Below are 13097 nucleotides of genomic sequence, written 5' to 3'. Positions count from 1 at the left end.
TCCATAGTTTGTCTAATGTGGACATTGCTGCTATAAACAGTCAGGTGCAAGTGCCCCTTTGGATACTACCTTTGTATCTTTGACGTAAATACCCAGTAGTGCAATTGCTGGATCAGGTGGTAGCTCTATTTTCGACTTTTTGAGGAATCTCCATACTGTTTTCCAGAGTGGCTGCACCAGTTTGCATTCTCATCAACAGTGTAAGAGGGTTCCCTCTTCTCCACATACTTGCCAACATCTGTTGTTTCCTGACATGTTAATTTTAACCATTCTGACTAGTGTGAGGAGGTACTTCATTGTGATTTTGATTTGCATTTCCCTGATGCCAAGTGATGTGGAGCATTTTTTCTTTTTTGGATGTTTTCTTTGGAGCAATTGTCTATTGATGTCTTCTGTCCATTTCTGGATTGGATTATTTGTTGTTTGGGTATTGAGTTTGATAAGTTCTTTATAGATTTTAAATACTAGCCCTTTATCTGATAAGGCATTTGCAAATATCTTTTCCCATTCTCTTGGTTGTCTTAGGGTTTTGTTAACTGTTTCCTTTGCTGTGAAAAAGCTTTTTATCTTGATGAAGTCCTAATAGTTCATTTTTGCCTTTGTTTCACTTGCTTTTGGAGACGTGTCTAGCAAGAAGTTGCTATGGCTGGGGTCACAGAAGTTGTTGCCTGTGTTCTCCTCTAGGATTTTGATGGGTTCCTGTCTCACATTTAGGTCTTTCATTCATTTTGAGTATTTTTGTGTATGGTGTAAGGAAATGGTCCAGTTTCATTCTTCTGCATGTGGCTGTCCAGTTTCCCCAACACCATTTGTTGAAGAGACTGTCTTTTTTCCATTGGACCTTCTTTCCTGGCTTTGTCAAAGATTAGTTGCCTAGAGAGTTGAGGATCAATTCCTTTTATTCTAATCATTATCAGGAAGGAGCTGAGATGAGATTATTCCTTTTTGGAGATAGCTACATTCAGTGATAAAACTGGTTGTGTGAGCCAGAAGCTGGTGAGGAAGATAGACAATTTTTGAAAAGTTTTTTTCCAAAGCTAAGTCCTATCACGTGGCTGTGGATGGCTGGGTGTAGGAAAGTTTCATTGAATACCTTGACTGACATCTCATTGTTGAGTAACACTTTGGCTATAAGACACACCATTGTCAGGCAGAGAATGGTCCAGAAAGCAAAACACATGAGTTAGATTAATTTCATGGGCCATACACTTGTGCTTGGGGTTGGCTGATAGAACTGGGATAGCAATTCCATAGATTGAAAATGTGTCGTCAGTATGAAGCACCACCAATAGCTTTGAGAGGGGACAAAGGTTCCATGTAGTCAGTATGCCAGGAGCATGGAGGCAGTGTCTTATGTGTGATGTGTCCTCCCCCCATGAGACAAACTGGCCAACTTTTGTCAGGAGTCACAAGTATGGCATGTGGTGTGGTAGCCTTTGCCTCCGAAACATAGTGTGATTTACTTTGTAATGATTAGTGTGTTACCATGTCTGGTACAACAGTGGATCCAGGCAGCAAAGGTGGTAATATGGATGATTTAAGTTCAGTCAGAAGCTTGATTTCTATCTCAGAATGAGCAGAGAATGGACCCTTAACATGTTTTCAATCCATACAAATTGCTATATTGGGCAATGAAGCCATCATTGTTGGTACCATCTATTTCAGTTTTGAGGACCTCTTGATTCAACTGCCATATCCCATGTAGCTTTTCAACTAGGGCTATGGAGTTTGCACTTTTGGTTGACTTGGGCTTGTAGCAGAAGTTTTCATAAAGGAGTCTATAGTCCAAGGCCTTTGCAACCCCTTGTCAAGATAATATGTTTAAAATTATCATTCTGTTTCAGTATAAGCATCAGGGATGTTTTCCAGGCCTACGATCTGACTGCAGGAATTTATCTGTTGGGTGAGTTCCTCATTCTCCAGGGATCACCTTCATAAGCATTTTAAAACTAATCCTGAGCATAAGAGCTGAACACTAGTCAATGAGTCATTTGTCTTTTCTCTTGGAAGTTTGTTTCAGAAACTTCTCTGAGAAGGCCAAAGCTCCCTTAATAGCAGCCAGGACCCACTGCAAAAATACTTAGATCTTTTACTATTATCTCCAAGTGGGTTTTAGGTCTGATAGACTTCAAGAGGGGCTGAGGAGTAAGACGCCTCAGGTCTTGCCATTCCTTCTTAACAAGCGTTATGTGGGGCACCGGGGTGGCTCAGTCTGTTAGGTGTCTGCCTTCAGTTCAAGTCATGATCTTGGGTCTTGGGATGGAGCATGACTCCGCTGAGCAGGAAGCCTGTTTCTCTCTCTGCCCCTCTTTGCTGCACTGCGCTCTCTCTCTTTCTCAAATAAATCAATACAATCTTAAAACAACACCACCAAGCATTATGTGTTTGGCCCCTTTGTCTCCCATCCAAGTGCTAAGCAGGACTGACCCTGCTAAGCTCCCAAGATCAGGTGAGATTGGAAGTGTTCAGAGTGGTTTGGACATAGACTACCTTTTTATCTCCCAAGTGAACCAACTAGCTCCTGCCCAAAGCCTTCATACATTTCCCTCCTTTTTCACTTAGTGTAGGTGCTCCTGTCTTTTAACTGTTGTCTGGAAAAAGGTGGAACTTCCCCTGCTTCCCCTATCAGGATGAATTTTAGTGCTAATTGTTATAGTGTGGCCAGATTGCTAGCATGTTCCTCTTGCCCACAGGAGTGTTGACAACAAACAGGCAATGGTCTTTGAATCTGCCTCCCTGTGTTTGGCCTATAACTACTTCCCCAGTTTCTCCTCATTACCAGACAAAAGAATGGAGGACCATTTAGTGCTCAGTTGGAACACCAGAGGTGTTAAAAACTTTGAAAACATGGGAAAATGTAGAAAGCTATGAAGAGTTCACAATGTTGGTTAAATGAAATGTCAAGCACAAATCATGGTTACACCTGCCCTGCCACAGTATAAACAGCATGATTTAAAGAAAAAAATGTTAAAGTAGAATGAACAAAGATTCTGAGTCACATCCTGCTTCAACCAGGGTTCAAATTACTGTGCGCATATCAGGTTAACACAATGAGGATCTCGCTTAATATTTGACTGCTCTTATGTAAAAAATAAGACAAATTCTTTGAATTTATGTGATCTCTTTCTTTTTTCTTAAATGAGATAATAGATGTTGCATACTCTGCTCTTAAAGACAATGCTTGCTTCATCTTTTTCTGCTTTGTGTCTAACAGAATGGAGATGGGGTGATAGATAAAGCCGAGCTTCGGGAGGCTTGTGAACAGGCCAGCTTACACTTAGATGAGAAGCTCCTGTACCAGCTCTTTGACTACTGTGATGTGGATAATGATGGGCAGATTAACTACCTAGAATTTGCAAATTTTCTTAACTGGAAAGATAGAATGCCTCTTAAAGAGCATGAAGAGAGGGTCGTTATTAAAGGTATTTAATTTTTGAAAGTTTGCCGAATTCTTACATGGGCTTTTATATTTTCAGTTTTCTAGGAGCTTGACTCTTGTCAACTTTAATATTTTATATTAAAAAAAATGCACATAGATACATATTATTTGCTTGTTTATGCATAGAATATCTTTGGAAGGACAGGAAAGATTTTGATGATGTTTAAGGGGAACCAGGTAGCTAGGGGACAGGGTGGCACCAAGACTCACATTTTAATCTATGTGTTTTATGTCTTTGAATTGGGAATCATGCAGTAACCTCTTCAAAAAAAAAAAAAAAAAATTAAAAGCAAAACAGTTTACACCCAAATCCAAAATATGAAAGATAGTTCCTCAGAAAGCTGTTTGAAAAACCATTGTCTTAGAGTAATTAGCTCCCCTCCCCCAGGAAAACTCAATAGTAATATAGGATTTGACATAAGAAAATTTATTCTTTTGCATTTTGTAAGAGAAAGAAAATAATCTTTACCTTTATTCAAATATTTTCATGTTTCCACATTGACTTCCTGCATCACTGTGTGTGTGTGTGTGTGTGTGTGTGTGTGCATAGATGTACTCTCTCTATATAAAATCACAGTGAATGTACCATTTTTATTTGGCTTTTTAAAATTTAGTTTTCAAATTGCTATGGAATTAAGAAATAATTTTATGGTAAACTTTTTTATGAACTTCATTTTCAGTTCCCTCATGCGGATGTAAGATGAATTACTAAGCTATTTCCTCACTCTTTGAAATTTAGGTTATTTCCAGATATTTTAAAAGTAATATCAGTAACGCTGTAATGATTATCATCTCTCAAAAATCTTTGTTTCTAATTATATCTAATTTCTTATGAATGTTATTATTGTCCCAGAAGTAACTATATTTTCATTTTGCTTTTCTAAATGATTGTACCAATTTGCAATTTTATCAGCCAGATCTGTGAGGTTTTATTCTAACTTTGCTACCACTGAGTATTATTTCAAACATTCTTGTAATTTAGTTATTATTATGACATTTTGTTCACTTTAATGTTCAAATCTTGATTATTAGAGAGGATTAACTTTTTAAAAAGATTGTTTACATTTCTATCTCCTCTGGAATATTTTTCTCTAAAAAGTGAAGTTATTACTGTTTTTACTTTTATTCCTGGGTCATGCCTTTCTGCAAGGCCAAAACCAAATTTGGGGTTTTATTTATGATGGGAGCCCTTATGAATTTCTGAGATGGTCTTTCTGTTCGAGTAGCTAGGACAGTAGGAGGATTTTGTTTGCCTAATGAAGATTTTATAGAAAACACTTCTACCCTAGTCCTTTCAGAAATACAAAGGGGTGATAGAGTTTTTTCTTCTTGGCACAACTCTTCAAGTAGTGGGGGAAAGCAGAAGCCAGTTTTCAAACCAGATCATTTTTCAAATTGTTCCTAGTGTTTGGGTTCTGACTTCATCAGTCGCTTTCAGTGGAGTCCTTGAGATTTTCCATCTTCTAAGACAGTGGCCAGTGGTTCAGTCAGGGGCTCAGGAAAGTTTTGCCAGGAATTTTCTCATATCCAATTCCACTTACTGTTGACTTTCAGAGGAAAGGGGTAAGTATTCTTTCTTTTTTTTTTTTTTTTAAAGATTTTATTCACCTATTTGACAGACAGAGATCACAAGTAGGCAGAGAGACAGGCAGAGGGAGAGAGGGGGAAGCAGGCTCCCCACTGAGCCGAGAGCCCCAGGCGGGGCTTGATCCCAGGACCCCGGGATCATGACCTGAGCCAAAGGCAGAGGCTTTAACCCACTGAACCACCCAGGTGCCCCAAAAGGGGTAAGTATGCTAAGGCAGTGGCTTTCAAACAGTTTTCCGAGACACTGTTTCTCATACTGGTCCAGATTTCTGCTTTTTGGGGGGAGCAGGGATTAGAGGTTTTGGAACACAAGGCCTGAATGTGTTCATGGCAGATTGCCAGGAGCTGAATGGGGGCTGCAGATTTTAGATAGCCATGTCTTTTCTGGTTTGCCACAGTTCCCACCCCAACCTGATACTGGGGCACCAATTTGCCTTTGTAACCCTTGCTTGGGCTTTCCCCAAACCCTGAGGGTTCGTCAACAGATTGAAAGACCACAGCGCCCTCTAGTGATAGCTGTGTAGCTCCCAGCTCTGTGAAAAAGGTGCCAGGAATTTACTCCTAAATTTCAGAATGATTCAGCAAAGCAGATCTTCAAAAGGACAGAGTCTTACAATTTGAGTTTTACCTCAGGGTTTTCTTTTATACACCGATGTGAAGAAGGTTATTTATATAATCGCTTCCTGAGCTCACACTGTGTTCTCATTGCCTCGCCAAATGTTGCAATATGTGGGGCTCCCCGCCACCATCAGGTATGTGTGGAATTTACAACTCCGAATGTGTCTTCTCCAGTCTCTCCTTGGGGCACAACTCTGGAAACAACTCTGGTAATCCTGTAGTTCAAGTTAAATATAAAAATAAACTCTAATTTTTTTTGAAGGGAAAAATAGGTTCCATTTTTTCATCTGGTCTCTTAGATGTAAAAGCTTTATTCTAGACTAAAGTGGGTGGAGTGGTGAGAAGAAACAGGCCACGTTCAGATTTCCTGGTGTATGACATTGGCCTGCTCTTGCTTTTCCATAGTGGGGTGCTGGCATCGGTGGCCATCAGCCCACTCTCAGTCTCTACCAGCAAGGAGAAACTAACCAGGAAAGCTGATTTTGTTGCAGAGCAGCAAGCACCCAATAGTGATTTCTTCCTGTAATTTGCCCCCCACCCTCAACTCTTTGCTTAAAGGTAGAAAACCAGCTTGTGCAAATCCTGATGAGGCTAATGTTGAAGAATCTGAACCAACTCTCCTGATAAAGCCAGAAGATATTGTCTTAAAAGAACCAGGGAGCTCAGAAAAGACTCTCCGGACACTTCTGAGGCCAAGTGATAAAGTTTCTAGTCACTATAAGACAACTTCTTCTGAGATCAATGCGGTTGTAGGGGCTCTTCCTTCTACTTGTGAGTATGTCACATTATTTGCTGAGTTTTCGAAGTACGATCAGCAAACACAGAAGTGTCCTTTGTCTGTCCTTGTATTGTCCCCAGCCGCTACCTTCATTAGGCTGTTTCTCAAAGCCTAGGACCTTTCATTTAGCTCTGTATTTGAACCATCCAGGAGGTCTCAATAAACGCAGGCTGAATGGAACTATTGTTAATGATGACCCAAGTAAGATGATTCCCTTAACATTGAATGTTACACAGACTACGCCAAGTGTTAGGAGATTCATAAGCCATGTGATTCTTAGCTTTACGCAGATTACCTTCAAATATTTGAAGAGCTTTTGCAAAACAATTCTCTGTATCTTCAGTCTCCATCTGTAGGTTTGCTAGGGCTGCCATAACAAGTACCACAAACCTGAAGAGAAATTTATCATCTATGGTTCTGGGTGCTGGAAGTCTGAGGCCAGGGTATTGGTAGGGTTGGTTCCTTCTGAGGCTGTGAGGGAGAATCTGCTCTGGGCTCCTCACCTAGATTCTGGTGTGTTGCTGGCAATCTTTGGTGTCCCTTTGCTATTGCTGCATCACCCTGATTTCTGTCTTCAACTTCACATGGTGTTCTGTTGTGTGAGAGTCTGGGTCCAAATGGCCCCTTTTATAGGGACTCCTAGTCACATTGGATTAGCGGCCTACTCTATTCCAGTGTGACTTCATCTTAATTAATTACAAAGGCAATGACTCTTTTTCTTTTGAGTAATTTCTACACCCAACATGGGGCTCTAATTTATACTCCCAAGATCTACCAACTGAGCCAGCCAGGCATCCTGCAATCACTCTGTTTTTAAATAAAGTCACATTCGGAGGTACTGGTGATTAGGATTTTAACATATAAATTTGGGGAGAATACAGTTCAACTCCTAACACTTCATATCTTATTATTTGTTTATTTATTTATTTGTCAGAGAGAGAGAGAGAGAGAGAGAGAGAGCAAACGCAGGCAGAGTGGCAGGCAGAGGCAGAGAGAGAAGCAGGCTTCCCACTGAGCAAGGAGCCAGATGCGTTACTCGGTCCCAGGACCCTGGGATCATGACCTGATCCAAAGGCAGTGGCTTAACCTACTGAGTCACCCAGGCATCCCAACTCATATCTTATTATTGAGCATGATGACTCTTGTTTAGTTAGAGACTATTTTATGTTGGCTAAGATCACTTCCTTAGACTAAGGACATGATTAAGGTTTTACATATTTTTCTTAACTGGATTTTATAGACATGCTATATATGTTCTAGTATAATGAGATCTTGCTACTCCCTTTAGAATAGTGTTGTCCAATAGAAATATAATTGGAATTCTATGTATTTAAAAATTTTTAGTAGCCACATTAAGCAAAAGAAACAGGTGAAATAAATTTTAATAGTATAGATACTTTATGTATAGTATATAGATCTTCCAAATATTTTTCAACAATTAATATAAAATGATTAAATATGCCACTTCTTTGGGGGGGTACTAAATCTTTGAAATTCAGTGTGTATTTTATACTTACATCACATCTCAGTTTGGACTAGCCCCATTTCAAGTATGTACTCAATTGCCACATGCGGCTGGTGGCTACTACACTGTACAGTTCAGTTTTAGAATGGCTGTTTTCCCTTCTCATTGGTGTCTTAGGTTATCCCATCTATGGTGTTCCAACCATTCGGTCTGATATTCCTGCCCCCCGAATTCGTCGTGTCAGTGATAGAACTAATTATGGTGAAGAGGGCAATGCCTATTCCTTACTACATCCTACCATCTTTGGCCAGAAAGGAGTGTTTGAAAGAGACTTCTTCAAGACCAGATCGAAAAAAGAGGTACAGCATATTAGTCCAAAAGATTTGCAAGAAATGTCAGCTTCACACAAACACACAAAGATGAAAATGTTTATTTATCAACAACTGTTTAATTTTAGACTGTTTAAAATGTGAGCTTTGATATTACAAAAGTCATCAGGATCCTCAAATACAGGATTCTTTTTTTTTTTTTTTAGGTCTGTTTTTTTTTTTTTTTTAAATTTTATTTATTTGACAGAGAGAAATCAGAGCTAGGCAGAGAGGCAGACAGAGAGAGGGGGAAGCAGGCTCCTGCTGAGCAGAGAGCCCGATGCGGGGCTCGATCCCAGGACCCTGAGATCATGACCTGAGCCGAAGGCAGAGGCTTAAACCACTGAGCCACCCAGGCGCCCCTCTTTTTTTTTCTTTTTTTAGGATTTTATTTATTTATTTGACAGACAGAGATCACAAGTAGGCAAAGAGAGAGGAAGGGAAGCAGGCTCCCTGCTAAGCAGAGAGCCCGACACGGGGCTCCATCCCAGGACCCTGGAATCACGACCTAAGCCGAAGCCAGAGGCTTTAACCTACTGAGCCACCCAGGCGCCCCCAGATACAGAATTCTTGAGGATAATGTTCAGTTTGGTTGTTTTGGTTGATGTTTTCATACGATTCTTGGAGCAGTTTTTCTTCTATCATAGGAAACATTACATTCACATTATATATCCACTATGACCTATGCATAAAAAGAAAAACATTTTCCTGAGGAACTCAACACTATTCTTAGTTGAGAAAAAGCAAAAGAGATCAGTCCCTTCCTTGTGTAAGTATCTTATGGTTTTGTATCTCCAAAACCAAAGAGTAAGTATGAGAAGGGCCACTCTGCGCCCTCTTTATGTATTGTGGCTATCTTCTGTCTTAGATTATCTGTGAAAGCACTGACTTATTTATTCTGTCTTGTTGCCACACCATTTGTCAACCCATATATCTGGTTTTTGTTTGTTAGAAAACATGGTCCTCATATTGTAGGTGATTTTCTTCCTACATGGGTTATAAAACAGAAACAACCGGCTAGCTCAGAATAGCCACTGGGGTTCTGAGGGCCAAAGATTAACAGCAGTGCTTGGCCAACTGCCTTGGTCTGCACTCATAAAAAGCAGGGTGTAATCTAGGGAGCACTGCTTCTTCAGAATTTTCATATTCAGAACTAGGAATGGTTGAGGAGACAGAAATAGTCATATGGTACCTTCTGGGACTTCAGATGAAGGACTGATGGCTTGAAAACTTACTAACTACTACCTTAATTATAATACATTCATTCCAACATTTAATCCCCATTGAGGTAGGGGACAGAAAGAAGAAGGGAGGAGAAGCTCAGAGGAGATGCCTGCTGGCTGCTCCCAATGAAGGAACTCAAAGTCCACTCAGGGGTCAGAGAAGGGACACTCCGAAAGTGTTTCACTTCCCTTGATTACTCTAAAGGGCCTACGAAATAGAATTGCAGGGTTGTCACAAGAAACAAAAATCATGCTTGTTGCATGATACCTTAAATTCTTTTAACTAGGAAGTTGTCCTTTAATTCACACATCTAGAAAAAAAGAAAGAGCCCAAATGAGTGGTTGGAGTAATAATGCTAACTTGAGAGTGGATGGGCTTCTGGAAAATATTAGCAAATCAGTGTACTGTGATGGAATAGGGAACTAGGGGAGGGATGCTTCCTGAGGAGTGGGAAAGGAAATGGAGGTGGAGGTCTGGAATGCTCAAGACAGACTTGGGCTAATTCTAGAATTCGCTCTGTGGGGACAGTCCTTACCTGCCCCTGGATGGGGGAAAACCACAGCTCTTCACTGGGGCACTGAGGTGTTTTGTTTTGTTTTTTTAAAGATTTTATTTATTTATTTGACAGACAGAGATCACAAGTAGGCAGAGAGGCAGGCAGAGAGAGAGAGGGAGGAACAGGCTCCCTGCCGAGCAGAGAGCCCAATGCAGGGCTCAATCCCAGGACCCTGGGATCATGACCCGAGCTGAAGGCAGAGGCTTTAACCCACTGAGCCACCCAGGCGCCCCTGAGGTGTTTTTGTTGTACAACCGCGGTTGCTGGCAGCTCTGCTTTTCTGAATTTCAAATGTATTTGATTATACTGTTAATTTCCCATGAGGGCACATCATTTCTAGGGGATCTTTTAATTGTTGTTAAGATTTTGTTTAATAGATGTATTCTACAGCTCTTCTATTTCTTTGGCTTTCCTATTCACTAACCTTTCTTTCCATTTCCCTCCTGGCTTTTTTTCTGTATGCCTCAAAGTAAATATTTTTCCTCGTTTAAATTTAGTTTTGGGGCACCTGCATGGCTTAGTCGGTTAAGTGTCTGCCTTGGGCTCAGGTCATGATCCTGGGGTCCTGGGATAGAGTCCCCACCCACTGCATCAGGCTCCCTGCCCCTCCCCTCGCTCATGCGGTCTCTCACTCTCTCGCTCAAATAAATAAATGGAAAACAATCTTAAAAAAATAAATTTAGTTCATTTTTTCCCCACATCTTTTATTTCCTCTACTCATTCTAACATTTCTTTCCACTGCTGGTTCTTATCTTTCCTTTCTTAAATTTTCCCTGGGATGTAAGAAATATGTTTTCCCATAATAATTAACATTGCAGAAAAATTACTAATAACCAAAATTTGCTGGTTTTCAATATGCTCAAATTTTAGTTTGCTCAGTTGTTCATGCATACTCTATCTTTCTGACATTTGCACACCTACAACTATAAGGTTTATAACAGGCCAGTAAGAGACATTTTATAAATGATTATATTTTAGAGAAGAGAAACTAATTTTCAAGGGGTGGACATGACATATACAGGATCCTAGTGATAAGAAGTGAGATAGAACTCAAATCCAGCAAGTCTTCTTTCAACCAAAAACAAAGAGTTGGAAGCAATTTTGTATATGGGCTAGTATAGGTGAATATCCTCATGTTCATATTAACAAAATGATTCCTGAATTGAAAATACTGGGATTTTGATAGCTGATTATTATTACATATAACAGGCACGCATGTACACACACGTGTGGGTGCACAATTTGGGGGGAATAAATATCCATAGTATTAGATGTTATAAAAATATTTTTAAAATACGAATTTAAAAACACAAATCTTAGTCTGACCTTCAATTTTTTTCTTCTAGATTGCAGAGATATTATGTAATATTGGTGTCAAGCTTTCTGATGAAGAATTTGAAAATGTATGGAATCTTGCATCAAAAAAACATCACCGAGGAGAAGTTTGTGTTGAGACCATCAGAAATGTTCTGGATGAGATACAACATGCAGACCGGGTCAAGTGTAAAACAACCATGTGATATTTTTGGAGTTCATTCATTTAAACAAAAAAAATTGTTAAATCCGGATTCATCAAAAATGTTCAGTCCATTCTGGTTTTAGATATTATGTTAGAATTCAGCAATCACTCTAGTAGGACTCCTGTGCCTGTGTGTGTTGCTAATAAGTTTGATTTTGGATTTTAAGTTTTATTTTATATTCTATAAAACACCAAGAACTTGACAAGCACTTTCACCTTACCAAAGGTAAGGTAATGTTTAGAATACTTAAGAAGTCTATGCATTTAGTTGGTTGACTGAATTTCAAAGTCTAGTTTGTGATACCAGGTTGACAAAATTTTGTTTTCAACCTTTTGCTCTTTTTCTCTTTAGGTGTCACTATAACAGCATGTAATAAGCTTAATAATAAGTTTAGTAAGCTTTCCATCTCTGTTAGCATCTGAGGAAAAGAAACACGTACAGGAAGCAGGAGCTAGAGAACAAAAGGTGGAGTTCCATCAATGACATAATAGCCATTAGTTTTGATATCTCCCTATGGCCATTTATAGCAGCATTATCAACAATAGCTGAACTATGGGAATAGCGCAGGTGTCCATCAACTGATGAATGCATAAAGAAGATGTGAGATATATGTGTGTGTGTGTATGTATTCATATATTATGAATAAAAAAGAATGGAATCTTCCCATTTGCAGTGATGTGGATGGAGCTAGAGAGTATTATGCTAAGAGAAATACGTCAGTCAGAGATTGACAAATACCATATGATTTCACTCATATGTGGAATTTAAGAAACAAAACAAGCAAGCATAGGGAGAAAAAATGAGAAGCAAACCAAGAAACAGACTCAACTATAGAGAACAAACTGAGGGTTACCAGAGGGGAGGTAGGTGGGGGAATGGGTTAAATAGGTGATGGCGATTAAGGCGTGCACTTGTGGTGATGGGCACTGGGTGTTGTATGTAAGTGTAGAATCACTAAATTGTACACCTGAAATCAAGCATGCACCCACTGGGATTTAAATAAAAACTTAAAAAAGAATCTATTTTCTATGGCCAAAAACCCATATTGTCCTAAAAGAGGGCACAGCTGACCCACCATTACATGTAGCTTTAGAAATTATCAGTGGCAAATTGTGTTGACTCATTCCCTCCCTCATGCCTTGGCCCTTTGGTGGGAGGGTGTGACCTCAGTGTATGTGTTCTTTCTACTACATCAGAAGCTCCACGTGTGGGCTAAAGCCACCAATGAAGCCTGATTAGTTATACAACTTGATTAGCATGTATTCTATCAATGTTTCACTGTGATAGACCTTGAACTTTGTGTACTGGTATGAAAAAGTACTGTTTAACTTAGATATTATGGTTAAAATATGGTGTACCATTACTTAGAGAGAGAGAGAGACCTAAGGTTTAAAAAATGCTTTACCCAATGTCTAGAAAAAGTAATTTTATGATTCATTTGTTATATAGGTAACTTATATATGTTAAAAACTGTTAACTTTTTATTTTGCAATAATTTCAGACTTAGAGTAGATTTGCAAAATTAGTACAAAGCATCAGGCA

The 13097-nt window shown here is 39.4% G+C and overlaps 1 protein-coding gene across 1 annotated transcript in view; it reads left to right on the top strand.

The window, feature by feature from the left end:
* Window positions 1–12220, top strand: part of EFHB (EF-hand domain family member B) — a gene marked incomplete at its 5' end in the record, with an annotated part of 53617 nt that extends 41397 nt beyond the window's left edge. The window contains 4 exons of the mRNA XM_080810490.1: window positions 3215–3422; window positions 6203–6415; window positions 8065–8246; window positions 11382–12220. Coding sequence (XP_080666616.1) covers window positions 3215–3422; window positions 6203–6415; window positions 8065–8246; window positions 11382–11555 — 777 coding nt within the window. The 3' untranslated portion in view covers window positions 11556–12220. The remainder of the gene's footprint in view (window positions 1–3214; window positions 3423–6202; window positions 6416–8064; window positions 8247–11381) is intronic.
* Between the last annotated feature and the right edge of the window lie 877 nt (window positions 12221–13097).

Source organism: Martes martes (assembly GCF_963455335.1).
Source record: "Martes martes genome assembly, chromosome: 1".
NCBI lineage: Eukaryota > Metazoa > Chordata > Mammalia > Carnivora > Mustelidae > Martes > Martes martes.
The sequence above is the reverse complement of the archived record's forward strand: the minus strand, read 5'-3'. Positions and strand labels throughout refer to the sequence as shown.